Source organism: Podarcis muralis, chromosome 9 (assembly GCF_964188315.1).
Source record: "Podarcis muralis chromosome 9, rPodMur119.hap1.1, whole genome shotgun sequence".
NCBI lineage: Eukaryota > Metazoa > Chordata > Lepidosauria > Squamata > Lacertidae > Podarcis > Podarcis muralis.
The window spans coordinates 4,575,483-4,596,168 of NC_135663.1; the positions used below are offsets into that span (position 1 = coordinate 4,575,483).

Here is a 20,686-nt window from a genome sequence, read left to right on the forward strand (position 1 = left end):
TCATTTCTATATACAGTGGTACCTCGGGTTACATACACTTCAGGTTACATACTCTTCAGGTTACAGACTCCGCTAACCCAGAAATAGTACCTCGGGTTAAGAACTTTGCTTCTGGATGAGAACAGAAATTGTGCTCTGGTGGCGCGGCAGCAGCAGGAGGCCCCATTAGCTAAAGTGGTGCTTCAGGTTAAGAACAGTTTCAGGTTAAGAACGGACCTCCGGAACGAATTAAGTACTTAACCCGAGGTACCACTGTATGGGGGGGGGGGGGGAGAGATGGGGGGGAGTGGCCAGGATGTATTTTAAACTTCTCTTCCCCTTCTGCAGAAGTACAGCAGCTCTGGCCGCCCCCAGAAATTCTTGCAGCTGAAAGAACACGAAGAAGAGAAAAGAATCGGCAGGCAGGAAGTGATGAAAAAATAGCAGTGAAAGAAGGAAATTCAGGAGATTTTAGGAAAGGAGAAAGACAGCAAAGGAGCAAAAATAAGAGGGGGCTTGAAAAAAATGGGAGAGTAAAGGGTACCCCCCCCCATTATTTGTGGGAATAAATTATGTTCCTTTTTTAAAAGAGGATTGGAGATATTGATGGAGGAGAGGGTTTTTGATAGCTACTAGCACTTGGGAGTGGGGGTTAGTCCAAGTGTGGGGAATCTTTGACCCTCCAGATGTTGCTGAACATAGCCAGGGATGAAGGGAGACCCTCAGCAACATCTGGAGGGTCAAATGTTCCCCACAGCTGATTTAGGCAGTCAAACTGCTGTTGTGGCACCTATGAACATAACCATTTGTCCATTAAGTACTTCAGCTGTTCGGAAGAAGTAGAAAATTTAGACTGCAATCCTTAAGAAAAGTCTGCTACCCGGCATTGTGGACTTAATTAAAATTACAGGCTTTTGATAACAGCCTTTAGAACAAACTATAATACACTGTTGCTTTCCTCATTTACCCCCAATGTACCCCAGGAATTGCTTTTTCTGAAGGTGCTGAAACCTACTGAGGAACCAGAAGTATCATGTTCCCTTCAGAAAGCAAAACTCCTGGAATTTATGTTTTTGCCCCTTCATAAAGCCGTGATGGGGATGCGGGTGGCGCTGTGGTCTAAATCAAAGAGCCTAGGGCTTGCCGATCAGGAGGTCAGCGGTTTGAATCCCCGCGACGGGGTGAGCTCCCATTGCTCGGTCCCAGCTCCTGCCCACCTAGCAGTTTGAAAGCACCTCAAAGTGCAAGTAGATAAATAGGGACCACTCTGGTGGGAAGGTAAACGGTGTTTCCGTGCGCTGCTCTGGTTCGCCAGAAGCGGCTTAGTCATGCTCGGCACATGACCTGGAAGCTGTACGCCGGCTCCCTCGGCCAATAAAGCGAGATGAGCGCCACAACCCCAGAGTCGGCCACGACTGGACCTAATGGTCAGGGGTCCCTTTACCTTTTTATACATGGCAATAGGCATATGCAGACCCTTTCTAAGGAGAAATGTAATTTTGTGCATCTATGCCCTGGCCTGGTTTGGAGGGGGAACTGGAAGAATACATGTTCTTAACTCCCCAACCCCCCAATCTTGCACATTTTGTGGCCATTGTTTCCCCCAGCCTGTTGCTACTTCAGGGCAGGGAAGAGCAGATGAGTCCCAGTTGCTGATGAAACTGAGCTAATTCGTTACAGAATTAGAAATAAGAGTTTATGGGTAAAGATCATGTTAGTGATTTCTAACTCTTATTTGTAATTCTGTAACAAATTATTGTGTTATACATATTCTCATGAGTTTGAGTTTGCAATCTCTGTTAGAGTTTGTAATCTCTATTTGAGTTTGTAATCCTTGTCAGAATACATACTTTTGAATGGATTAGTTTTTGTTACAATGAACTGTTGATTTGCGAGTAGGGACCACTCCCACTTCTGAAACTTACATTGGCCTGAGTTCTTGGTGTGCTTTTTTCCTGGTATGTTTAATAACAAGAACGCCAACTTATTTAATGTCTCTGTGTGCAGGCATGTTTTTAGTGCAGCCACACAGCACCATGGGATCTGTAGTCTTAACGACTGTGGCTGGTACCCATAGAGACTACTAGGGCAGAAGGCATGGAGGCCAGCAATAAGTAGAGCAGGAGCCAGTGATGGGCAGAGCCATACCCTGGCTGATTTTAGGGAGGAAGGCGGGCAGGTGGGGACTGGCTGTGGGCAGATGGGGGTTGGTAAGGCAGTGCCCCCCTCGCCCCCATGGACCAGTCCCTATTACTGGGTCTTCGTCTGCCTGAACACTTGATGTCTTACGCTTTCCGTTCAGGGCTGCAGCAGAGCGAGGGTTAAGATAGCATGAGAAGCAAAAAGGTCTTGCCTCCCGAAGGTTAAATGATCGTGGGAAAAGGACGCGAATCGGCATGGGAAGGTCCAAACGGCATTGCAAGAATAAGGATATTGCAAGGATCCATGATGCTCGTTCGCGAAAGCTTCAGAGCTGAGGCACATCGTCAGAAAACCCAGTGGAACGAGAATGAGGAAGTGAGGGAACACTGAATTTCGGTTTAAATTCTGCTCTAAATCTTTTCCAGGGAGAAGGCCAGTGCTGAGTTCAAAGCTCACACAGTCAAACCTTTCCCCACAACAGAGAAAGAGCAAAAAGTGATTCATTGCAATGTTGTTATTAGGATTATTACACTTAATAACAACATTATTGTCTTAGTAATAATAAGGTATCCTTAGTAATCATATTTTTACTTCACAATAATATTTATTTAGTGGTAATAATAATAAAGCATTATCTGTAATAATATTAGTAATAATATTTACCTTCTAAATCACTGTTTCAAGGTGATTTGTACATGAGATAATTAAAAACTGTTAAGTACACACACATAAACAAACAAGCAATACTCCAGAAGCAAAACTGAAACGCTAACAAGCGGATATTCGTCATGAAGACCCATTTACCCAGCTGGGAAAGCCTGAGAGAACAAAAACATCTTCAACTGTTTCTGGAAAGTTTAATGATTTTATTAGCTTGTGTTTTTTAATTTAAAAATCCTGTTGTTTTACCAGTAACCCATGAGGGCCACACTCACACTAAGCATTCAAAGTCACAGCTTTTTTAAGAGTCATGGCTTCCCTCAAAGCATCATGGGAACTGTAGTTTGCTAAGGAGGCAGTGTCCTTAGGAGGCCCCTCACACGGCTGCACCATAACAAACTACAGTTCCCATGATTCTTTGAGGTAACACACATGGATGTTAAAAGCAGTGTTTTAAGACTGCTTGAAATTTATGGTGTGGATGTGGCCTCATGTTTATGAAAAGCAGGATAGAATCATAGAATTGTAGAGTTGGAAGGGACCCCGAGGGTCATCTAGTCTAGTCCAACCCTCGGTAATGCAGGAATCTCAACTAAATCATACAGTCGTACTTTGGATCTCAAACCCCTCGGCTCCCAAACAATTTGGCTCCCGAACAATCGAAATTGGGGAGTGTTCTGGTTTTTGAATGATTTTTGGAAGCTGAACGTCCAGCGTGGCTTCCGATTGGCTGCAGGAGGCTCCTGCAGCCAATCGGAAGCCATGCCTTGGTTTTCAAATGGTTCCAGGAGTCGAACGGAACTCCCGAAACACATGCTGTTCGAGAACCAAGGTACAACTGTACGTGAAAGTTGGCCATCCAATCTCTGCTTAAATATCTCCAAGGAAGAACAGCCTCTTGTGGGAGTCTGTATCAGCTTATTAGGTTAAATATATCAGTTTATTACATCTGGTTTTATAAGTGGCAGTATGGTGTAATGGTTAATGCTCTAACCCAGGCATAGGCAAACATGGCCCTCCAGATGTTTTGGGACTACAACTCCCACCATCCCCAGCTAACAGGACTAGTGGTCAGGGATGATGGGAATCGTAGTTTCAAAACATCTGGAGGGCCGAGTTTGCCTATGGCTGCTCTAACCACTGTCAAGGATATGGGTAGGCAAACTAAGGCCTGGGGGCCGGATCCAGCCCAATCACCTTCTAAATCTGGCCCGCGGACAGTCCAGGACTCAGCGTGTTTTTACATGAGTACAATGTGTCCTTTTATTTAAAATGCATCTCTGGGTTATTTGTGGGGCATAGGAATTAGTTCATTCCCCTCCTCAAAATATAATCGGGCCCCCCACAAGGTTTGAATTCGTTCATTCCGCCCCCCTCAAAATAAAGACCAGCCCCCCACAAGGTCTGAAGGACAGTGCTGAAAAAGTTTGCTGACCTCTGGGCTAGGAGAACAGGTTTCAAATCCCGCCTAGGCCATTACGGTAAGTTCACTGGGTGACCATGCAACAGTCAATGTCTCTAATCCTACCCTACCTTGCAGGGTTGTTCTGTGGATTAAATGAGGGTGAGGGAGAGAAAACCACGCAAGACACTTTGAGATTATTGGGGGAAAGGTGGGATATACATGCAATAAATAGAGCTAAGCTTGATTTTACTTCCCTTCTTTGTTGCTTAGGGTGGCAAAAAAACCAGACTCATTCAATTATACCAAGTTATCTCAAGTGCAAACTTTAAATACAAAAGGCAGAATTAGGCATGCTTAAGCCCATTCAGTCCTAGAGACACTGAAAGGAGTTTTGCTTTATATTGAACTGTGTCCAAAATGTAAACTAAGGAATTTTTTTTTTTCAGGGGTAGGATGACAAATGCCGGCTTAGTTTATTCCTGAAGCCTTGTCCTTCTGCTAGCTAGGGACCAGACGAGAGAAAAGAACTCTGTGCGAGCTCAGAGGGTGGGTTTTTATTATGTTTCGGTTGTGCTGGCGCTGGATCATGGGCTTTGTAGTGGCAGGGCTGCACAAACAGCCACCCTCACGCGGGCCCCTTACGCCACGCTGCACGAAGGATTTCAAAAACAAAACGGAACAGGAGAAACAAACAGCCTATTGATTTGTTAAATATGTCGGGCCTTGGGGCATGCGTGGGTTCGCGCCCTGAGACCCGGCGTTTCGCAGCTGCTTCTGGGGCTGAGCCAGAGCTCTCTGCGCTTTGCAACAGCTGCCTGTCTCTATCCAAGAGCTTTGGCCACCTTCGCTTTGAACTTTTGTCCTGCCAAGATCGCCGGGGCGCGTCGGGCTTCGCGGGGACCAGGGTGTTGCCTGCGTGCGCCTCGACATGCGCGCGTTCTTGGAAAGCGCACGCCTGCCTCTGCAAGGGAGAGAAAGGATCCCGGAGCTGAGATCTCCTTGCAGGGTGGGGTTGTTGGGGCAGGCGAGGAGGAGGAGGAGGAGGAGGAGGGCTCCTCCAAGCGAGGTGGGCTCTTCCCAGCCCATGTGGTTCTCATTAGAGTCGGCAGCCAAGGAACTCCGAGCTGGAGAGACCAAACCAGAGCGCGCGCGCGCGCGCGCGAGAGAGAGAGGCTTCTGCAGGAGGGGAAGAGGGGAGCGAGAGGGCAGCAGAGAGAGGGATGTGATGACTGAGCGGAGGGAAGGAGAGGAAGAGAGTTGAGAGGGCAGGAGAGGCTCGAAGGAGACGGACCGGGGAGCCGTCTGGCATGGAGACGGGAGCGCAGAGACGGAGCTGGGCGCGCGGGGCGCTCCGGGGTCTTTTCAGCGGGCAGCGCTTGCTCTCCACCCTCCCTCTGCTGCTGCTTCTCTCCAGCAACGTTGAAATCTCCAAAGTGCAAGGTAAAAAGAACAGCTGGTGGCTGGGTTGGGGGGTTAGTCTGGGGTTTCCCCCTCTTCCTTCCCCACCCCGGTTAAAGAAAGGGGGTCTCCGCGGTAGGAGAAGGTTAGCAGGCGCCGGTGGCTTAAAAGGACAACGCGCAGCCGAGGTTGGAGAAGAAACAAGAGAGCAGAGAGATTTCTGGTTGTGGGGGAGCGGGTGCCCCTCACCCTGGCATCTGGGAGGGGGCGAAGGAACGAGCTTCCACGCTGCCGTTGCGCGTTGGGATTATGGATCCGTCATATTAAGGGATATTTGGGGCATGTGGGTCCCCCCCCCGGGGTGTTTGCTGTGAAGGGTGAGTCTTGATGCCGGGCATGGAAACAGGTCTTCGCTCTTGTTTTGTTTCGTTTTGTGGCCGGGGTGGGGTGTGAGGTTGAGGGATTTGGGATGAATAGGCACCCCTCACCCCGACATCTGAGTTTGGACGGATATGAGCTCTTTGGGGTGAATGTGAGCACAGGAGAAAGGCTTAACAGCTCTGGTTGTTTTTGGAGAGAGGGGGCAGAGAGACCCCTGGCTTCTGTAGGGAGAGTGTTCCTGGCTATGGGGGTGGGGGCCACTCACGTTGATACCTGGTGGGCGAGAGGAGAGAGAGCTCAAAGTGTGACTCTTAGGAGATGCTGGGTGCAGATAATAATAAATAATAATAATAATACATTTTATTTATACCCCACCCTTCCCAGCCAAGACCGGGCTCAGAGCAGCTAACAGCAGATATAAAACATTTGATTGAAATACAACTTAAAAAACAAGATTAAAATACAACGTTAAAATGCAGCCTCATTTCAGCAGAAACTCAAAAACTTTTTTGGGGATGAAAACGCCAAGTCTTCACCAAGGCTAACTATCCAGATAGATCTGGTGAAGGGCTATTTCTGGGTTTGGAGAGAGATCTTCACTTGCTGGAGGCCCCCACCTCGAGAGGCCCCCACCTCTGTATCTGGGCACTACGAACAGTGAGCAGGAAGGAATTACACCCCAAATTACCAGTGTGCAGAATCAGTCCCATTCACCACCAGGCTTCAAGTTTGGGTGCCGTGTTTTAAGAGTTCAGACAAAACTTTGGCAATTCTAGTTGGCAGCTTTGAAATGTACCCACACTCCTATGTGCTCCTGAATTAGGAGTAGCTCCATGATTGGTTGCTGGTAGGGAGGGTGCAATCTTCAGTTCGTCTGGGGAGCCCCTCCACTCGGAGGTGCATTGGAGAATTGGTTACCTCTCTGTGCCCGTTGGCAGATTGGGTGGCTTGAATGATGGCAAAAGGTGGCGCATAAGAACCAGAGAAAAGCTTGGCTGCTGGATGAGGCCAAAGGGGGCCATTCTAGTCCAGCACTGTGTTACAACAACAACAACAACAACAACAACAACAACAATTTATCAACAACAACAACAACAACAATTTATTACTTATACCCCGCCCATCTGGCTGAACCTCCCCAGCCACTCTTGGCGGCTCCCAATAGAATATAAAAAACATGATAAAACATCAAACATTAAAAAATTCCCTGTACAGGGCTGCCTTCAGATGCCTTCTAAAAGTCAGATAGTTGTTTATTTCCTTGACATCAGATGGGAGGGTGTTCCACAGGACGGGCACCACCACTGAGAAGGCCCTGTTCCTGGTTCCCTGTAACCTCACTTCTTGCAGAGAGGGAACCGCCAGAAGGCCCTCGGAGCTGGACCTCAGTGTCTGGGCAGAATGATGGGGGTGGAGACGCTCCTTCAGGTATACAGTACTGAGGCCGTTTTGGGCTTTAAAGGTCAGCACCAACACTTTGAATTGTGCCTGGAAATGTACTGCGGGCCAATATAGGTCTTTCAGGACAGGTGTTATGTGGTCCTGGCAGCTACTCCCAGTCACCAGTCCAGCTGCTGCATTCTGGATTAGTTGCAGTTTCTGGGTCACCTTCAAAGGTAGCCCCACGCAAAGCGCATTGCAGTAGTCCAAGCGAGAGATAACTAGAGCGTGCACCACTCTGGCAAGACAGTCCGCAGGCAGGTAGGGCCTCAGCCTGCGTACCAGATGGAGCTGGCAGACAGCTGCCCTGGACACAGTGTTCTTACAGTGATCAAGGGGGTACCACAATGGGAAGCCCACAAACAGACTCTGAGTCCAGTAACACTCTCACCTTCCTTGGGATTTTGGATAGTGGTTCTCCAGAGTTCCAATTTGTATAAGGATTTGTCGGTGGAACAGCTTGGAGGAAGGATTTGCCCAAAGATGGAAAACACCAGGGGCAAATTCACCAGGTGCTGGCCGCAGTTTGCACCTGGCTATTAACCTCTTGTGACCAAGTGAAGATGCCCGGGTGTCAGGATGGCACCCGACGTCTCCACCATCTGGAGACGCATGCCTGGGGATCCTTGGATCTTGACTGTTTCCACACACTAGCAACACACCCTGCAGAACTCTATCTGTTATATTTTATCTGCACAATCCCAATTAATTTTCGGGAAGCAAAAAGTTGTATAGTGGTACCTCTGGTTGTGAATGGGATCCGTTCCAGAGGCCCGTTCCAAAATGAACAGCCCGCAACCTGCGCAGGTGCACGGCGAGATTTAGAGCTTCTGCGCATGCGTGAGCGGCGAAACTCGGAAGTAACCCTTTCCGGTACTTCTGGGTCGCCACGGGACACAACCTGAAAAAACGCAACATGAAGCAAACGTAACATGAGATATGACTGTACTGAAAAATACGACTTTCGAGCTGCCTGGCCCCAAACTGGCAACTGGGCATTCAGTTTTCGCAGCTGTAATCCTGGTTTAAAGAGTCGCTCAGTGCCTAGCTGACATATCTGAGTTTCTAACACTTGGCACTTTCACACAGTTCATCTAAAGTACAACATTATCACTTTAAGCAGAATCTGGAAGATAGCTATTAGCCATGAGGCAGCGATGCTTCTGAACACCAGTTCCTGGAAATCGCAGATTTGCAGAGTGCTCTTGGGGCCGAATCCTGCTTGTGGGTTTCCTGCAGGCAGGTAAGGTAGAAAGGTAATGGGGCTCATCTGCCTGGCCACTATGAGAACAGGATGCTGGACTAGATGGGCAAACTGGCCTGATCCAGCGGCTTCTCTTATGTCCCTTTGGGAGCTGTAGTTTGTTAAGGGTCCCAGAGCGTTTTAACAATCAACCCCCTTTCCCAGGGAGTTCTGGGAACTCTAGTTCTCTGGGGGTCTCTTATCAACTCTTAGCACCCTTAGGAAACCACAGCTCCCAATATGCAGAAGAGGGAACCACAACTGTTTAAAGTGGTATCACACCACTTTAAGCGCATGGTGCAAATGTGGTTTGGGCCAGTTCTTACGCGAAGAGCATTGGGTGTTCTTGGGGGACGAGGACAGGCACCCATGCGCTGGTGTGCCTTGTTGGCTGTGATGCTGTGCAGCTGCTGATGTTTCAGCTTCCGTAGATGTGTTTCTGGGGGAAATTCCTTTCTTCTGGCTTGGGATTGCCAGAGTTTAGTTACGCTCCATTATGACTCTATATGGTCTAGTCTGGGACAGATTCAGAAGTGTCTGTCCAGCCCAGAGTCTCCCTCTCTGTCTTTGTGATGTTGGACAGGGAAGTCGCTTAGATCCGTGGACAGGCAAAACAGGGCAGGGAACTTTGCTAGAGTTTTATTATTGAGATATTTGTAGAATAAATTTGGAAGAAACTCTTCAAACTTTTCTTCTTCTTCTTCTTTTTCTCCTTATTTTTTCTTTTTCATTTTTATTTTCTTCCCTTTTCCTTTATTGTTCTTTTTTTATATATGTGTGCATATCTGAAATATATATGTATGTATTTGCAATATTTTGCTTATATTTTGTAGTAATTATGTTAAATAAAATTTAAAAACAACAACTGGACACTCAATGAAGCTAAATATTGGAAGATTCAGGGCATGTGAAAGAAATAATAATAATAATAATAATAATAATAATAATAATAATAATTTATTTGTACCCCACCCATCTGGCTGATTTGATGTATTTGCAATATTTTGCTTATATTCTGTAATAATTATGTTAAATAAAATAAAATAAAATAAAAACTTTCCTACCTCTCTCACAACACCAGATTTACTGGGCACTCAATGAAGCTAAATATTGGAAGATTCAGGGCACATTAAAAACATAATAATAATAATAATAATAATAATAATAATAATAATAATAATAATTTATTTGTACCCCACCCATCTGGCTAGGTTTCCCAGCCACTCTGGGCGGCTGCCAAGAGATTAAAAACAGAATAAAACATCACAAATTAAAAACTTCCCTAAACAGGGCTGCCTTCAGATGTCTTCTAAAAGTCAGATAGTTGTTTATCTCCTTGACATCTAATGGGAGGGCGTTCCACAGGGTGGGTGCCACTACTGAGAAGGCCCTCTGCCTGGTTCCCTGTAACCTCACTTCTTGTAGGGAGGGAACCGCCAGAAGGCCCTTGGAGGAGGACCTCAGTGTCCGGGCTGGACGATGGGGGTAGAGACACTCCTTCAGGTATACTGGGCCGATTTATCATTGCAGCACCCAGTTAAACGGTGGAACTACCTGCCACAAGAGGCAGTGATGGCCACCAACCTGGAAGGTTTTCAAAAGAGGATGAGACAAGAGGAGGAGAAGGCTATGGATTGCCACAGTTAGAGGCAGCAATGCGCCTGAATCCCAGGACTCAGCTAGACTGGTAAAGAAAAAGTGATTTACTGTATATGTGTTGTATGTGCGATATAATGTGCCACCAGATGGCGACATGGAGTCCTGTTTTTTTTCTACCTGTTTTTCCTGTTTAAATTTACAACGCTTTGAACTGAAATCCTTCTCTGATGTTTCAGTCCCAGTTGCTGGAGACCACAGGAGGGCGGAGGGCTCTTGTGTTCGAATCCTGCTTGCGGTTTTCCTACAGGCGTCTGGTTGGTCCCTGTGAGTCCAACAGATTCTCCTTATGTTCTTATAATCTTATTATGAAGCGGTTTCAGCACAATGTAAGGAAATCAAGATGACAGCCAAACAAACCCTCATTGTCATATAAGCCTCCCTTGCACAGAAACCAGAACAGATGCTCAGTAAGGGCTGGATATAACGGAACAACTGTATCAGCTTTGTGCCAGCAAAACAGGATGGATGCTGAGCGAACAGGTGTTTCGGAAGAGCCTCCTCTCCCTCTTCCCTTCCTTTTTGAACGAGATCTGTTTGTTGTCTTACCCGAGCCTTCAGTATGTGCTCCCTGAGGCTGATGGGAGTTGTAGTCCGAAGCTTCTGGAAGAGACCAGTCTGGCAGAGGCTGGACTGATCTCTTTTCTCTCCTCCTCTTCCCTGCTTCCCCTTTCCTCTTCCAAACAGCAATTTGTGAGGAGCTGCAGGCTGAGCTTGGTGCCGATTATGAAGTGTGTTGCAATGGCATTTCTTTACCTGCAAATGAATCAGACTAAATGAACCTGGGTAGCTCGGTTGTTGAGAGCTGATCACGCCAAGGTTGCAGGTTCGATCCCCGTCCGGGACAACTGCATTGCAGGGGGTTGAACCAAATAATAATAATAATAATAATAATAATAATAATAATAATAATAGTAATTTATTTGTACCCCGCTCATCTGGCTGGGTCTCCCCAGATGATTCTCAAGGTCCCTTCCAACTCTACAGTGCTATGATTCCAAATTCTTAATAAGTACTAAATACAGTGGAAGCCACAGGGTTCGCAACCTGCAGCGGCACATCTGCACATGCATGAGTTGCGATTCGGTGCATGCGCGAAGCACGATTTAGTGCTTATGCGCGACCACCGAAACCTGGAAGTAACCTGTTGTGGTACGTCCGGGTTTTAGCGGTCCGTAACCTGAAAAAACACAACCTGAAGCGTCTGTAACCCGAGGTATGACTGTATAATCACCGGAACCTAAGAAAAGCCATGTAACTGGATCAGGCCAATGGCCCCTCTAGTCCAGCATCCTGTTCTCACAGTGGCCAACCAGATACCTGTGTGAAACCCGCAAACAGGATCCGAGCCCAAGAGCCCTCTCCCCTCCTGTGGTTTTCAGCAGGTAGGGTAAAAGGTAAAGGACCCCTGGATGGTTAGGTCCAGTCAAAGGCAACTATGGGGTGTGGCACTCATCTCATTTTTCAGGCCGAGGGATCTGGTGTTTGTCCACAGACAGCTTTCTGGGTCATGCACATTTCTGGTGCAACGGGACACCGTGACGGAAACCAGAGCACATGGAAACGCCGTTGACCTTCCCGCCGCAGCAATACCTATTTATCTACTTGCACTGGTGTGCTTTCAAACAGCTAGGTTGGCAGGAGCTGGGACAGAGCAACGGGAGCTCACTCCGTCGTGGTGATTCGAACTGCCGACCTTCCGATCAGCAAGCCCAAGAAGCTCAGTGGCTTAGACCTTTTTAAAAAATAAAACACTGATAGGCATCAGGCCAATGGCCCATCTAGTCCAGGGTCCCGTTCTCACTGTGGCCAATCAGATGCCCATTATGGGAAAGCAGCAAGCATGGTCCAAGCCCAAAAGCAACTCTCTGCTCCTGTGATTTCCAGTCGGTGGCATTCAGAAACACTGCTGTCTCTGATCATGCAGGCAGAGCTTCATGGACAGCAGTCATTGTGGGATGTGAAACACAAGAGCAGTCAAGTACAACATTCCTAGAGTGAACATGTTTACGCATGGGGAGGAATGTTTGTTCAGCCAGCAGGTCAACTTCCTGTTTCCTTCTGGGCTGGGACAGGCTTCCTCTGCATGTGACTAGAGGTGGGCGTGGCCTCACCTGTGCAGGTAATGACAAAAGCACAGGGCAGGGCAGCCACCTCTCTCTCTTTGACTACATGCATCGAAGAAGCAACATCTGCTTAGCCAAAGATGCTCTCTTGGCCTCCAGCCCAGAGAGGACAAAGGGACTGTCTCCTTATGAGATAGTTTCTAGGTATATGTTACTTTTCTAAGCTAAGTCTGCCTTCTGGGATCCTATTGTGAACAGAATGATGTGTGAGTAAACCTTTTTATACTTTTATAGAAGACTGTGTCGTGTCTTTTCTTTTATGAGGGAATAAGGGGAAAATACCAGAACAGTTATTATAGAGGCTTTAGCGAGCCTAAGCAAACGCATCCGCCAAGTTTAAAAAGGGGAAAGTTACTCTGCTAAATTGTGAACTTGTTAACACAAGTTGGAAAGGCTGTTATGAGACAATATATCTTCTCCTGCATCCCTGAACATTCCCACAGTCATCAATAGCTTTTTCTCCTCCATCAATATACCGCTATAGATACAGATCTAGTCTAACCACTGCAAGAGCTTTGTGGAAGCAAATCAGGACAAATGCTTGGTAAATGAGTTGTCTGAAGGTAGCAAAAATGGGCCACTTTAAACAAACTTTTAGGAAGAGCGTTGTGGCCATGTGGGCAAAAGCTGCCTTGGTAGTGTGGCAGGCCATTGCGTGCAATATTTGTTATTTCACAGAATCATAGAATTGTAGAGGTGGAGGGGACCCTGAGGGTCATCTAGCCCAACCCCCTGAAATTTGCATCTGTCCCATATGCAGGGATCGAACCTGCAACCTTGCCGTTATCGACACCACGCTCAAACCAACTGAGCTGTTATGCATAAAATTTACACAAGGCTTGAATCTCAGGGGGTAGCTCAGTTGGTAGAGCAGGAGTCTCTTAATCCCAGGGTTGTGGGTTCGAATCCCATATTGGGCAAAAGATTCCTGCACTGCAGGGGGTTGTAGGTGACCTTGGAGGTCCTTTCCAAGTCTACAAGTCTATGATTATAAAAACAAACAAACCCCCAAAGCAGCTTACGAAGGATAGAGAGTAAAATCAAGAAATAATTACAAGCCTACCTTGCAGCATTCAAATGTTAAAATACTAGAACGGATTAAAATCATAAGATGATACACTGTGGGGTGAGTCCCAGGCTTGTCTCCCCCCCCTAAACTTCCTTTCTCTGGTTAAATTAACCAGTGCATGACCTCTTGCAAATCTTACTCATTTAAGTAGAGCTTGCAAAGGAAAATGTCTCCCGTGGAATCCTGAACAAGGTACAGCGTAGCCGTTTGAACCGACGTCTGGGCTCGTGTGCTTTGGTGCTTATGATCCTTTGAGATCTACTTATCCTTAATAGGCTTTTTAAGTCACCGAGAGAATGTTTAATTGAGCGGTGGCAGGAAATTGGGGAGGCGGTGGCAGTGGCCAGGGAGATACATTTCTTAAGCCTATTTTTAAAAAGCCCTTTAGCAAGTTATCCCATTGAATTTCACAGAGTGGCTGTGTATTCACTTTCTGTCCTCCTGACCACAGATGTGAGGTTGATGGGCTGCCTGTTCTATTTCGGGGGACCAATCCCAGACTAATTTCCTTGGCACTTGTCTTCTTTTAGGATGCTGGGCCAGTCAAGGTTAATGGGGTCTCAAGATTTTGTCTGCCTTTCTGTTCAGGACAGAGCTGGGTTTCTTTGGAAACATGGGATGGCAGAGTTGGAAGGGATCCTGAGGAACATCTAGTCCAGCCCCCTGCAATGCAGGAATTTGCAGCTCTCCCTTGCGGGGAACGAACCTGCAGCCTTGGCATCATCAGCACCACACTCTAGCCAACTGAGCTATCTAGAAATGATACAAGAGGGACTGGTTGCTAAACCACTCTGGGTCTTTTCCAGGGAGTCTTCTCTTCTCATGAGGTGGCCAAAGTATTGGAGCCTCAGCTTCAGGATCTGTCCTTCCATTGAGCACTCAGGGCTGATTTCCTTCAGAATGGAGAGGTTTGATCTTCTTGCAGTCCATGGGACTCTCAAGAGTCTCCTCCAGCACCATAATTCAAAAACATCCATTCTTTGGCGATCAGTCTTCTTTGTGGTCCAGCTCTCACTTCCATACATCACTACTGGGAAAACCAGAGCTTTAACTATACGGACCTTTGTTGGCAAGGTGATGTCTCTCTTATCTTCTTACCACATACCAAAGAATGTGCATAATACAGAAGAGGACCATGTGTGTGCTGCATGAAGGTGCTCAGAGAGTCCTTTGTTTGCTTGCTTAATTAATATGCAATTTACCAGAGTCCTTATATGGAATCATAGTAGGGCGTTATCCCAAATGATTGGAAGGTACTCCATGCATATGTATAGTCTTAACTGATAAGGGAAAAGCATATTACAAAGCCCCCTTCTTCGGGAGCGTGCTCAGTCCTTTGGATTTTTTTTTAAAAAAATAAATTTTATTAAGAATTTCAACATAACAAATTATCAAAACATATCATCTTCACCCCCCCCCCATTTTTTCCCTTCCCCCCTCTCCAAGAAAAACCCTCCCTCAGCTCCTTTCTCTGATTTTTCAACACCTGTTATTCTCTGCATATTGTAGAATTGTAAAGATCCTTAAATTATCTGTCTATTATGTTAACAATCAATAAATTTGTGTATGTTTATTCAAAACCTGCCAAGGAGTCCAATTCATTTTGGGGTTTTTTTAAAAGTAATTTGTAAAAAGTTCCCATTCTTCTTTAAAGTCACACTTGTCCTTGTCTCGCAATTTGTATGTCAGTTTTGCCAATTCTGCATAGTCCATCAACTTCTCTTCAACTCGCAAGGTGTTCAGGATCCAAGGTAAAACTATTTAAGAGTTTTCGTCATGTCTCAAAGCACCCTGCTCTCCCCTCCCCTCTGCCATTGAGTAATCCAAGTTGTTTTCTGGTTGTTTTGGAGACTTCTCAAGTCGGTGCTTCATGGCAGCTTTCTGAGTTCCCTTTAACTGTTTCAGCTTCTGCTATCTGAGCAACAGATCTAGATGCTATCGCTCTGCCGCAAGAACGGTTTTCTTTCCTGCTTTCGGTCCCCTTCCCCTGTTTTTCTTGTGGGTATTTTCCCCCTGCAGGTATTTCGCAGAAAAAATCAACCCCAAAGGGGAAGAGAGCGGAGTTTTGAGTTTGCCTTCGGTTTCCAGATAAATCTCTGTTCCTTCTCTGCTCCCCAAACTACTTTTTTTTTGGGGGGGGGGGGCTTCCCGCTGGTTTTCCTGTAGCTCAGTTTTGCCGTCCCTAAAATGGGCCATTTTCTCTCTGGGCAGGTGCAGAGGTTTAAATGATTCTGGCAAGGGATCGGGGTGGAAGATTTTGTTTCACTTAACCGGGTGATTGAGTGTCTGTTTTCTACCCTCAGGACTGTCACCGCAGGGAGAGTTTGTCCGGCCGCGATGGATCTCAGGAGGACGCAACCGGCGGGATGTTGGTGAGGCAGAAAAGGTCAGATCTTGCCTTCCTCTGTTTCGATTCCTGCCGATTCCCTATTTCTTTTCTTTGTTGCCTTGATGGGTGTTTCATTGTTTTATAATTGTTTCTGCTTTTGGTGTTATGGGGGGTTTATTATGTTTTATTGCACTTTGTGACTGTTGAGTTTATTGCGTGCTGCCCTCAGATCCGTCCGGATGAAGGGAATTTTAGCATTTTTAATAGATAATAATAAATAGCATCTCGGACTTTGGAGGGGGAGCAAGGACATCCTGTTCCAATGAAGAAGACGTAAGTTCTCTCGGGATATTACAGGCAGGTCTTGATAAAGTTGCTAGGGTCACTTCTGTAGCGTACATCACAATTCCTTGTGATGTACGCTACGTGACGTCATTTTGCGCTTCTGCGCATGCGCGAGCGATGAAACCCGGAAGTAACCCTTTCCGGTACTTCCAGGTCACCGTGGGACGTAACCTGAAAGAATGTAACCTGAAGCAAACGGAACATGAGGTATGACTGTACAAGATGAAAACACAAAATTCATAATAAAGGTGAGTGGGGGGGGGGGAGCACAAACCAATACCCCCCTCCCACAAACACATTTAAAAGGCATTCTGTTTATTTATTAAATTAAAGCACCCTTGCATCACTTTAAGAGTGGTGCCTTACCTCAAAGGAACCACGGTTTCTAGGATTTTGCAAGCTTGTTAAAACGATGTAAGAGTCAGAGTATGGAACTCCCTGCTACAGGAGGCAGCGATGGCCAGCAAACTGGAGGGCTTTAAAAGAGGACGGGACAAATTCATGGAGCCATTTCCAGTGGCTTCCAGCTACTGGTACTGAGAAGCATTTCTCTCCACTCTCTGTATGCCAAGTTTAAGTTTATAAACCTCTCTCTAGCTATCTCTTGCTCAAAACAAGAATCTATGTGCATTTGCGAATGCTGATAGATATATAGTCCAAGGGTGCAGCACCTCTGAAACCAGCTGCTTTGTTCCTGCCGGACAGCAGTGATTTTCTCTAAAATGATATTTATGACAACTACGATGATTCGTCTGGCGCCGGAAAACATCAGGCACTTGCGTAAAACTCATAACAAGGCAAACGCTGCCCAGTGGGGCTCGCAATCTTATTTAGAAGAGGAACAAGAATAAACGGAACTGATTTCTGTGTGTGTTTGGCGAAGGCCAGAAGCAATTAGGCATAAATGAGCTTTTTCCCTTTTCTTTTTTTTAAGAGCGAGGACAGCAGGATGAGTATTGGCTGTTGAAGAGTTCCATTAATAAGTCTAAAAGCGCCGTGCAAGAAAGAGGGGCGAGGTGGGAAATTGGAGGGCTTGAGAATAGACACAGAGAAGCAGGCAAATGCGAAAACCGATATGGAGAAATGTATTTGCTTGTTGCACGATGACATGCTTTTGGTATCTCGTGTGCATGTTGGTGCAATGTGAAGAACGGGTTAAATTGCACAGCGCTTGGGCTCAGGTCTCGAAGACCACATCCCCGTGCCTGGATGCTGAGAGATAAGGATGTCAGGTGCAGGGGGTTACCATAGCAACACCAGCAACATTGTGCATCGCTTGCTGTGTCATCCACCCTGCCATGGGCTCAGGAAATGATTAAACCCGTTTCTGCACTTAGGCGTATTGCTTTCATTATTGCCCTGATTCATGTCCTGTTTGCTGTCAGGGTCTGACTCTGAATCGGTACTTTGCCATGTAGCGCCTGGAATTCTGAGGTAGAATTCCCCTGAACATGGAAGCTCTACTTAGGGGTAATCGTCAGTAGCGGATGCATGTTTCTTTTTTTTCTAAGAAAAGTTTTTTTTATTGACTATTTTTACACAACAAATTATTTCATCTATTATATTTCCCCCCATTTTCCCCTCCCATCTCACCCTCATACCCCTCCCTCCCCCCTACGACTTCCCTCAGCTCCGCTTTCTGATTTATTAACACATATTATTCTCTGCATGTTATAAAAATGTAAAAATCTCTAAATTATCCATCTATTATATTAACAAATAAATTTGTGTCTGTTTATTCAAAACCTGCCAAGGAGTCCAATTCATCTTGTCGTTTCTTTAAATACTTTGTAAAAGGTTCCTATTCTTCTTTAAAGTCACAGTTGTCCTTATCGCGCAGTTTGTGTGTCCATTTTGCCAGTTCCGCATAGTCCATCAATTTTCCTTGCCGCTGTTCCTTTTGTCGGGGTTTCTTCATTCTTCCATCCTTGTGCTATTATGACTCTTTCTGCCATTGTTGCGTACATAAATATGTTCTTCACTTTCCTTGGCAGGTCTTTTCCTACAATCCCTAACAAAAATGCTTCAGGCTTTTTTGCAAATGTTAATTTGAACATTTTCTTCAACTCATTATTTATCATTTCCCAGACTTTTTTTTGATTTCTCTACAATCCCACCACATATGATAAAAAGTCCCTTCTTTTTCCTTACATTTCCAACAAATATTTGAGCCAGTTTATGCTTGTTTCTAACCCTCTTTTAATACTGCCCAGGTTGCTGACAGCCCTGGTGAAACCATTTTGACCTGGGCAGTCTCTTAAAATGTGTGTCACAAGAACATAAAGAGAGATTGCTGCCATTTCCAGCAACTGATAAGCATCGCTGCTTCCGATTGTGGCCTAGTAGCCATCAATAGCCCTCCCCTCCCCAAATTTGCCTGGCTCTCTTTCGAAATAATTTTTATTTGATTTTACAAATAGAAGTTTCTAACAGTACCAGTTACATATCTGCACAAAGAGATTTCTCTGAATCTCGCGACTCCCCCTTCCATCCCTTCCATGGATTCTATTGTGAACATTTCCAAGTACATATTATTTCATAATCTATATTTTGTATTCATCTGTATTATCCACAATACCTGTTATATTACAAGTGATATTAAAATCCTGCTGATTTTTTCATCTGCTTTCAGTGGCCTCGCAAGTAAATTATATATTTTCCCCCATATTTTTTTTTACTAACGAAAAGTTTTATTTATAAAGAACTACAATTCAACACTACCTAGAAGGCCCTCTGCCTGGTTCTCTGTAACTTGGCTTCTCATAGTGAGGGAACCGCCAGAAGGCCCTTGGCGCTGGACCTCAGTGTCCGGGCAGAACAATGGAGGTGGAGACGCTCCTTCAGGTATACAGGACTGTGGCTGTTTAGGGCGTTAAAGGGCAGCACCAACACTTTGAATTGTGCTCGAAAATGTACTGGGAGCCAATGAAGATCTTTCAGGACTGGTGTTAAATGGTCTCGGGGGCCGCTCCCAGTCACCGGTCTAGCTTGTGCATTCTAGATTAGTTGTAGTTTCCAGGTCACCTTCAAAGGTAGCCCCACATAGAGTGCATTGCAGTAGTCCAAGCGGGAGATAACCAGAGCATGCACCACTTGGGCGAGACAGTTCGCAGGTAGGTAGGGTCTCATCCTGCATACCAGATGGAGCTGATAAATAGCTGCCCTGGACACAGAATTGACCTGCGCCTTCATGGACAGCTGTGAGTCCAAAATGAATCCCAGGCTGCACACCTGGTCCTTCAGGGGCACAGTTACCCCATTCAGGACCAGGGAGTCCCCCACCCCTGCCTGCCTCCTGTCCCCCAAAAACAGTACTTCTGTCTTGTCAGGATTCAACCTCAATCTGTTCGCCGCCATCCATCCTCCAACCGCCTCCAGGCACTCACACAGGACCTTCACTGCCTTCACTGGTTCTGATTTGAAAGACTACCTCTAAACACTAGTTAGAAACACTCTGTAGAAGAGCAATATTGTCTCCTTTTAACACGATTCGACCCAGCTGTTTCCTTGATTTTGTCTTGGAGTGAGTCTCCTCACCATCATCCAAAACCAAGTTCATATATTCATCCAATCCCTGTTCATACAGCCACACCTGAATTCTGGACCTATTCTGTAGGTATCTGAAGATGAGGTTGATGGGCTGCACCATCACTTTCTGCACCTTCTGGCCTTGGCCAGCAGCTGGACTGGGAACGACCCCCGACAGGACGAGCCGTCTTAGGTGGGACAGGGCAGCCCTATTCCCCATTCTTTTAAAAAGTTTTTGTCTTCTTGGTTCCTGAACCTTTGGGTCAGCTTTGGCATTTCGGCGTAGGCCATCAGCCTAGTTTGCCGTTTTTCTCTGGTTTTTCGCCTGGTCATCTTTTGAAGCTGGCGAAGCTGCTGGCCCTCGCTGCCTCATGTGGCAGGGAGTCCCACAGTCCCACAAACTTCTAACATGTCTGATGTGACTGAGACACACACACAGAGAGCAGAAAAACCTCAAAACAACCCATTGGTGTGTCTTTTATTGCCCTGCTCTGTCCTCTGTCCGTTCCAGTCATGACACGGACAGAAGCTGTCGGTTTCCGCAGCTATATATAGTCCCAAGTGCGGTTGGCAGAGGGGAATGTAGGCCAAGCATCTCCAGGTTTTTTTAAAATTTTATTTTCACCCTCTCCTCTTCCCCTGGGACTTGGCGTTCTTTGGGAAGGCCGCAGTGAGGGTATAATTTTGGGTCGAGTATTCTTGCGGCCGCGTTGTTCTTACTCGCAGCGCCCAAAGACCAGTTGCAAATCCCTCGGCTGCTCAGAGGAATTACAATGAAGGAGGGTCAGGCCCCTGGTTCCTTTCTAGGAATCTGATCGGCCTCCAACTGCGCAGGGCAGTTCGTCAACCTGGTGCCCTCCAGAGGCTTTGAACTACAACTCCCAACCATTGGACTACAATTCCCGTCGTCCACAGCCTCTGGAGCTGCTGGGTTGGCAAAGGCTGTCCTAAGCTATTCTGTAACCCTAGTATCCTTGCAGCTGTT

The 20,686-nt window shown here is 46.3% G+C and overlaps 1 protein-coding gene and 1 pseudogene across 1 annotated transcript in view; one reads left to right on the plus strand and one right to left on the minus strand.

Moving 5' to 3' along the window:
- The first annotated feature begins 5,276 nt into the window (after nucleotides 1-5,276).
- Nucleotides 5,277-20,686, plus strand: part of ADAM33 (ADAM metallopeptidase domain 33) — an 87,656-nt gene continuing 72,246 nt past the window's right edge. Inside the window, exons 1-2 of the mRNA XM_028744300.2 lie at nucleotides 5,277-5,626; nucleotides 15,803-15,885. Of these exons, the coding sequence (XP_028600133.2) occupies nucleotides 5,494-5,626; nucleotides 15,803-15,885 (216 nt within the window). The 5' untranslated portion in view covers nucleotides 5,277-5,493. The remainder of the gene's footprint in view (nucleotides 5,627-15,802; nucleotides 15,886-20,686) is intronic.
- On the minus strand, nucleotides 19,544-19,937 carry LOC114604380 (small nuclear ribonucleoprotein E pseudogene; annotated as a pseudogene).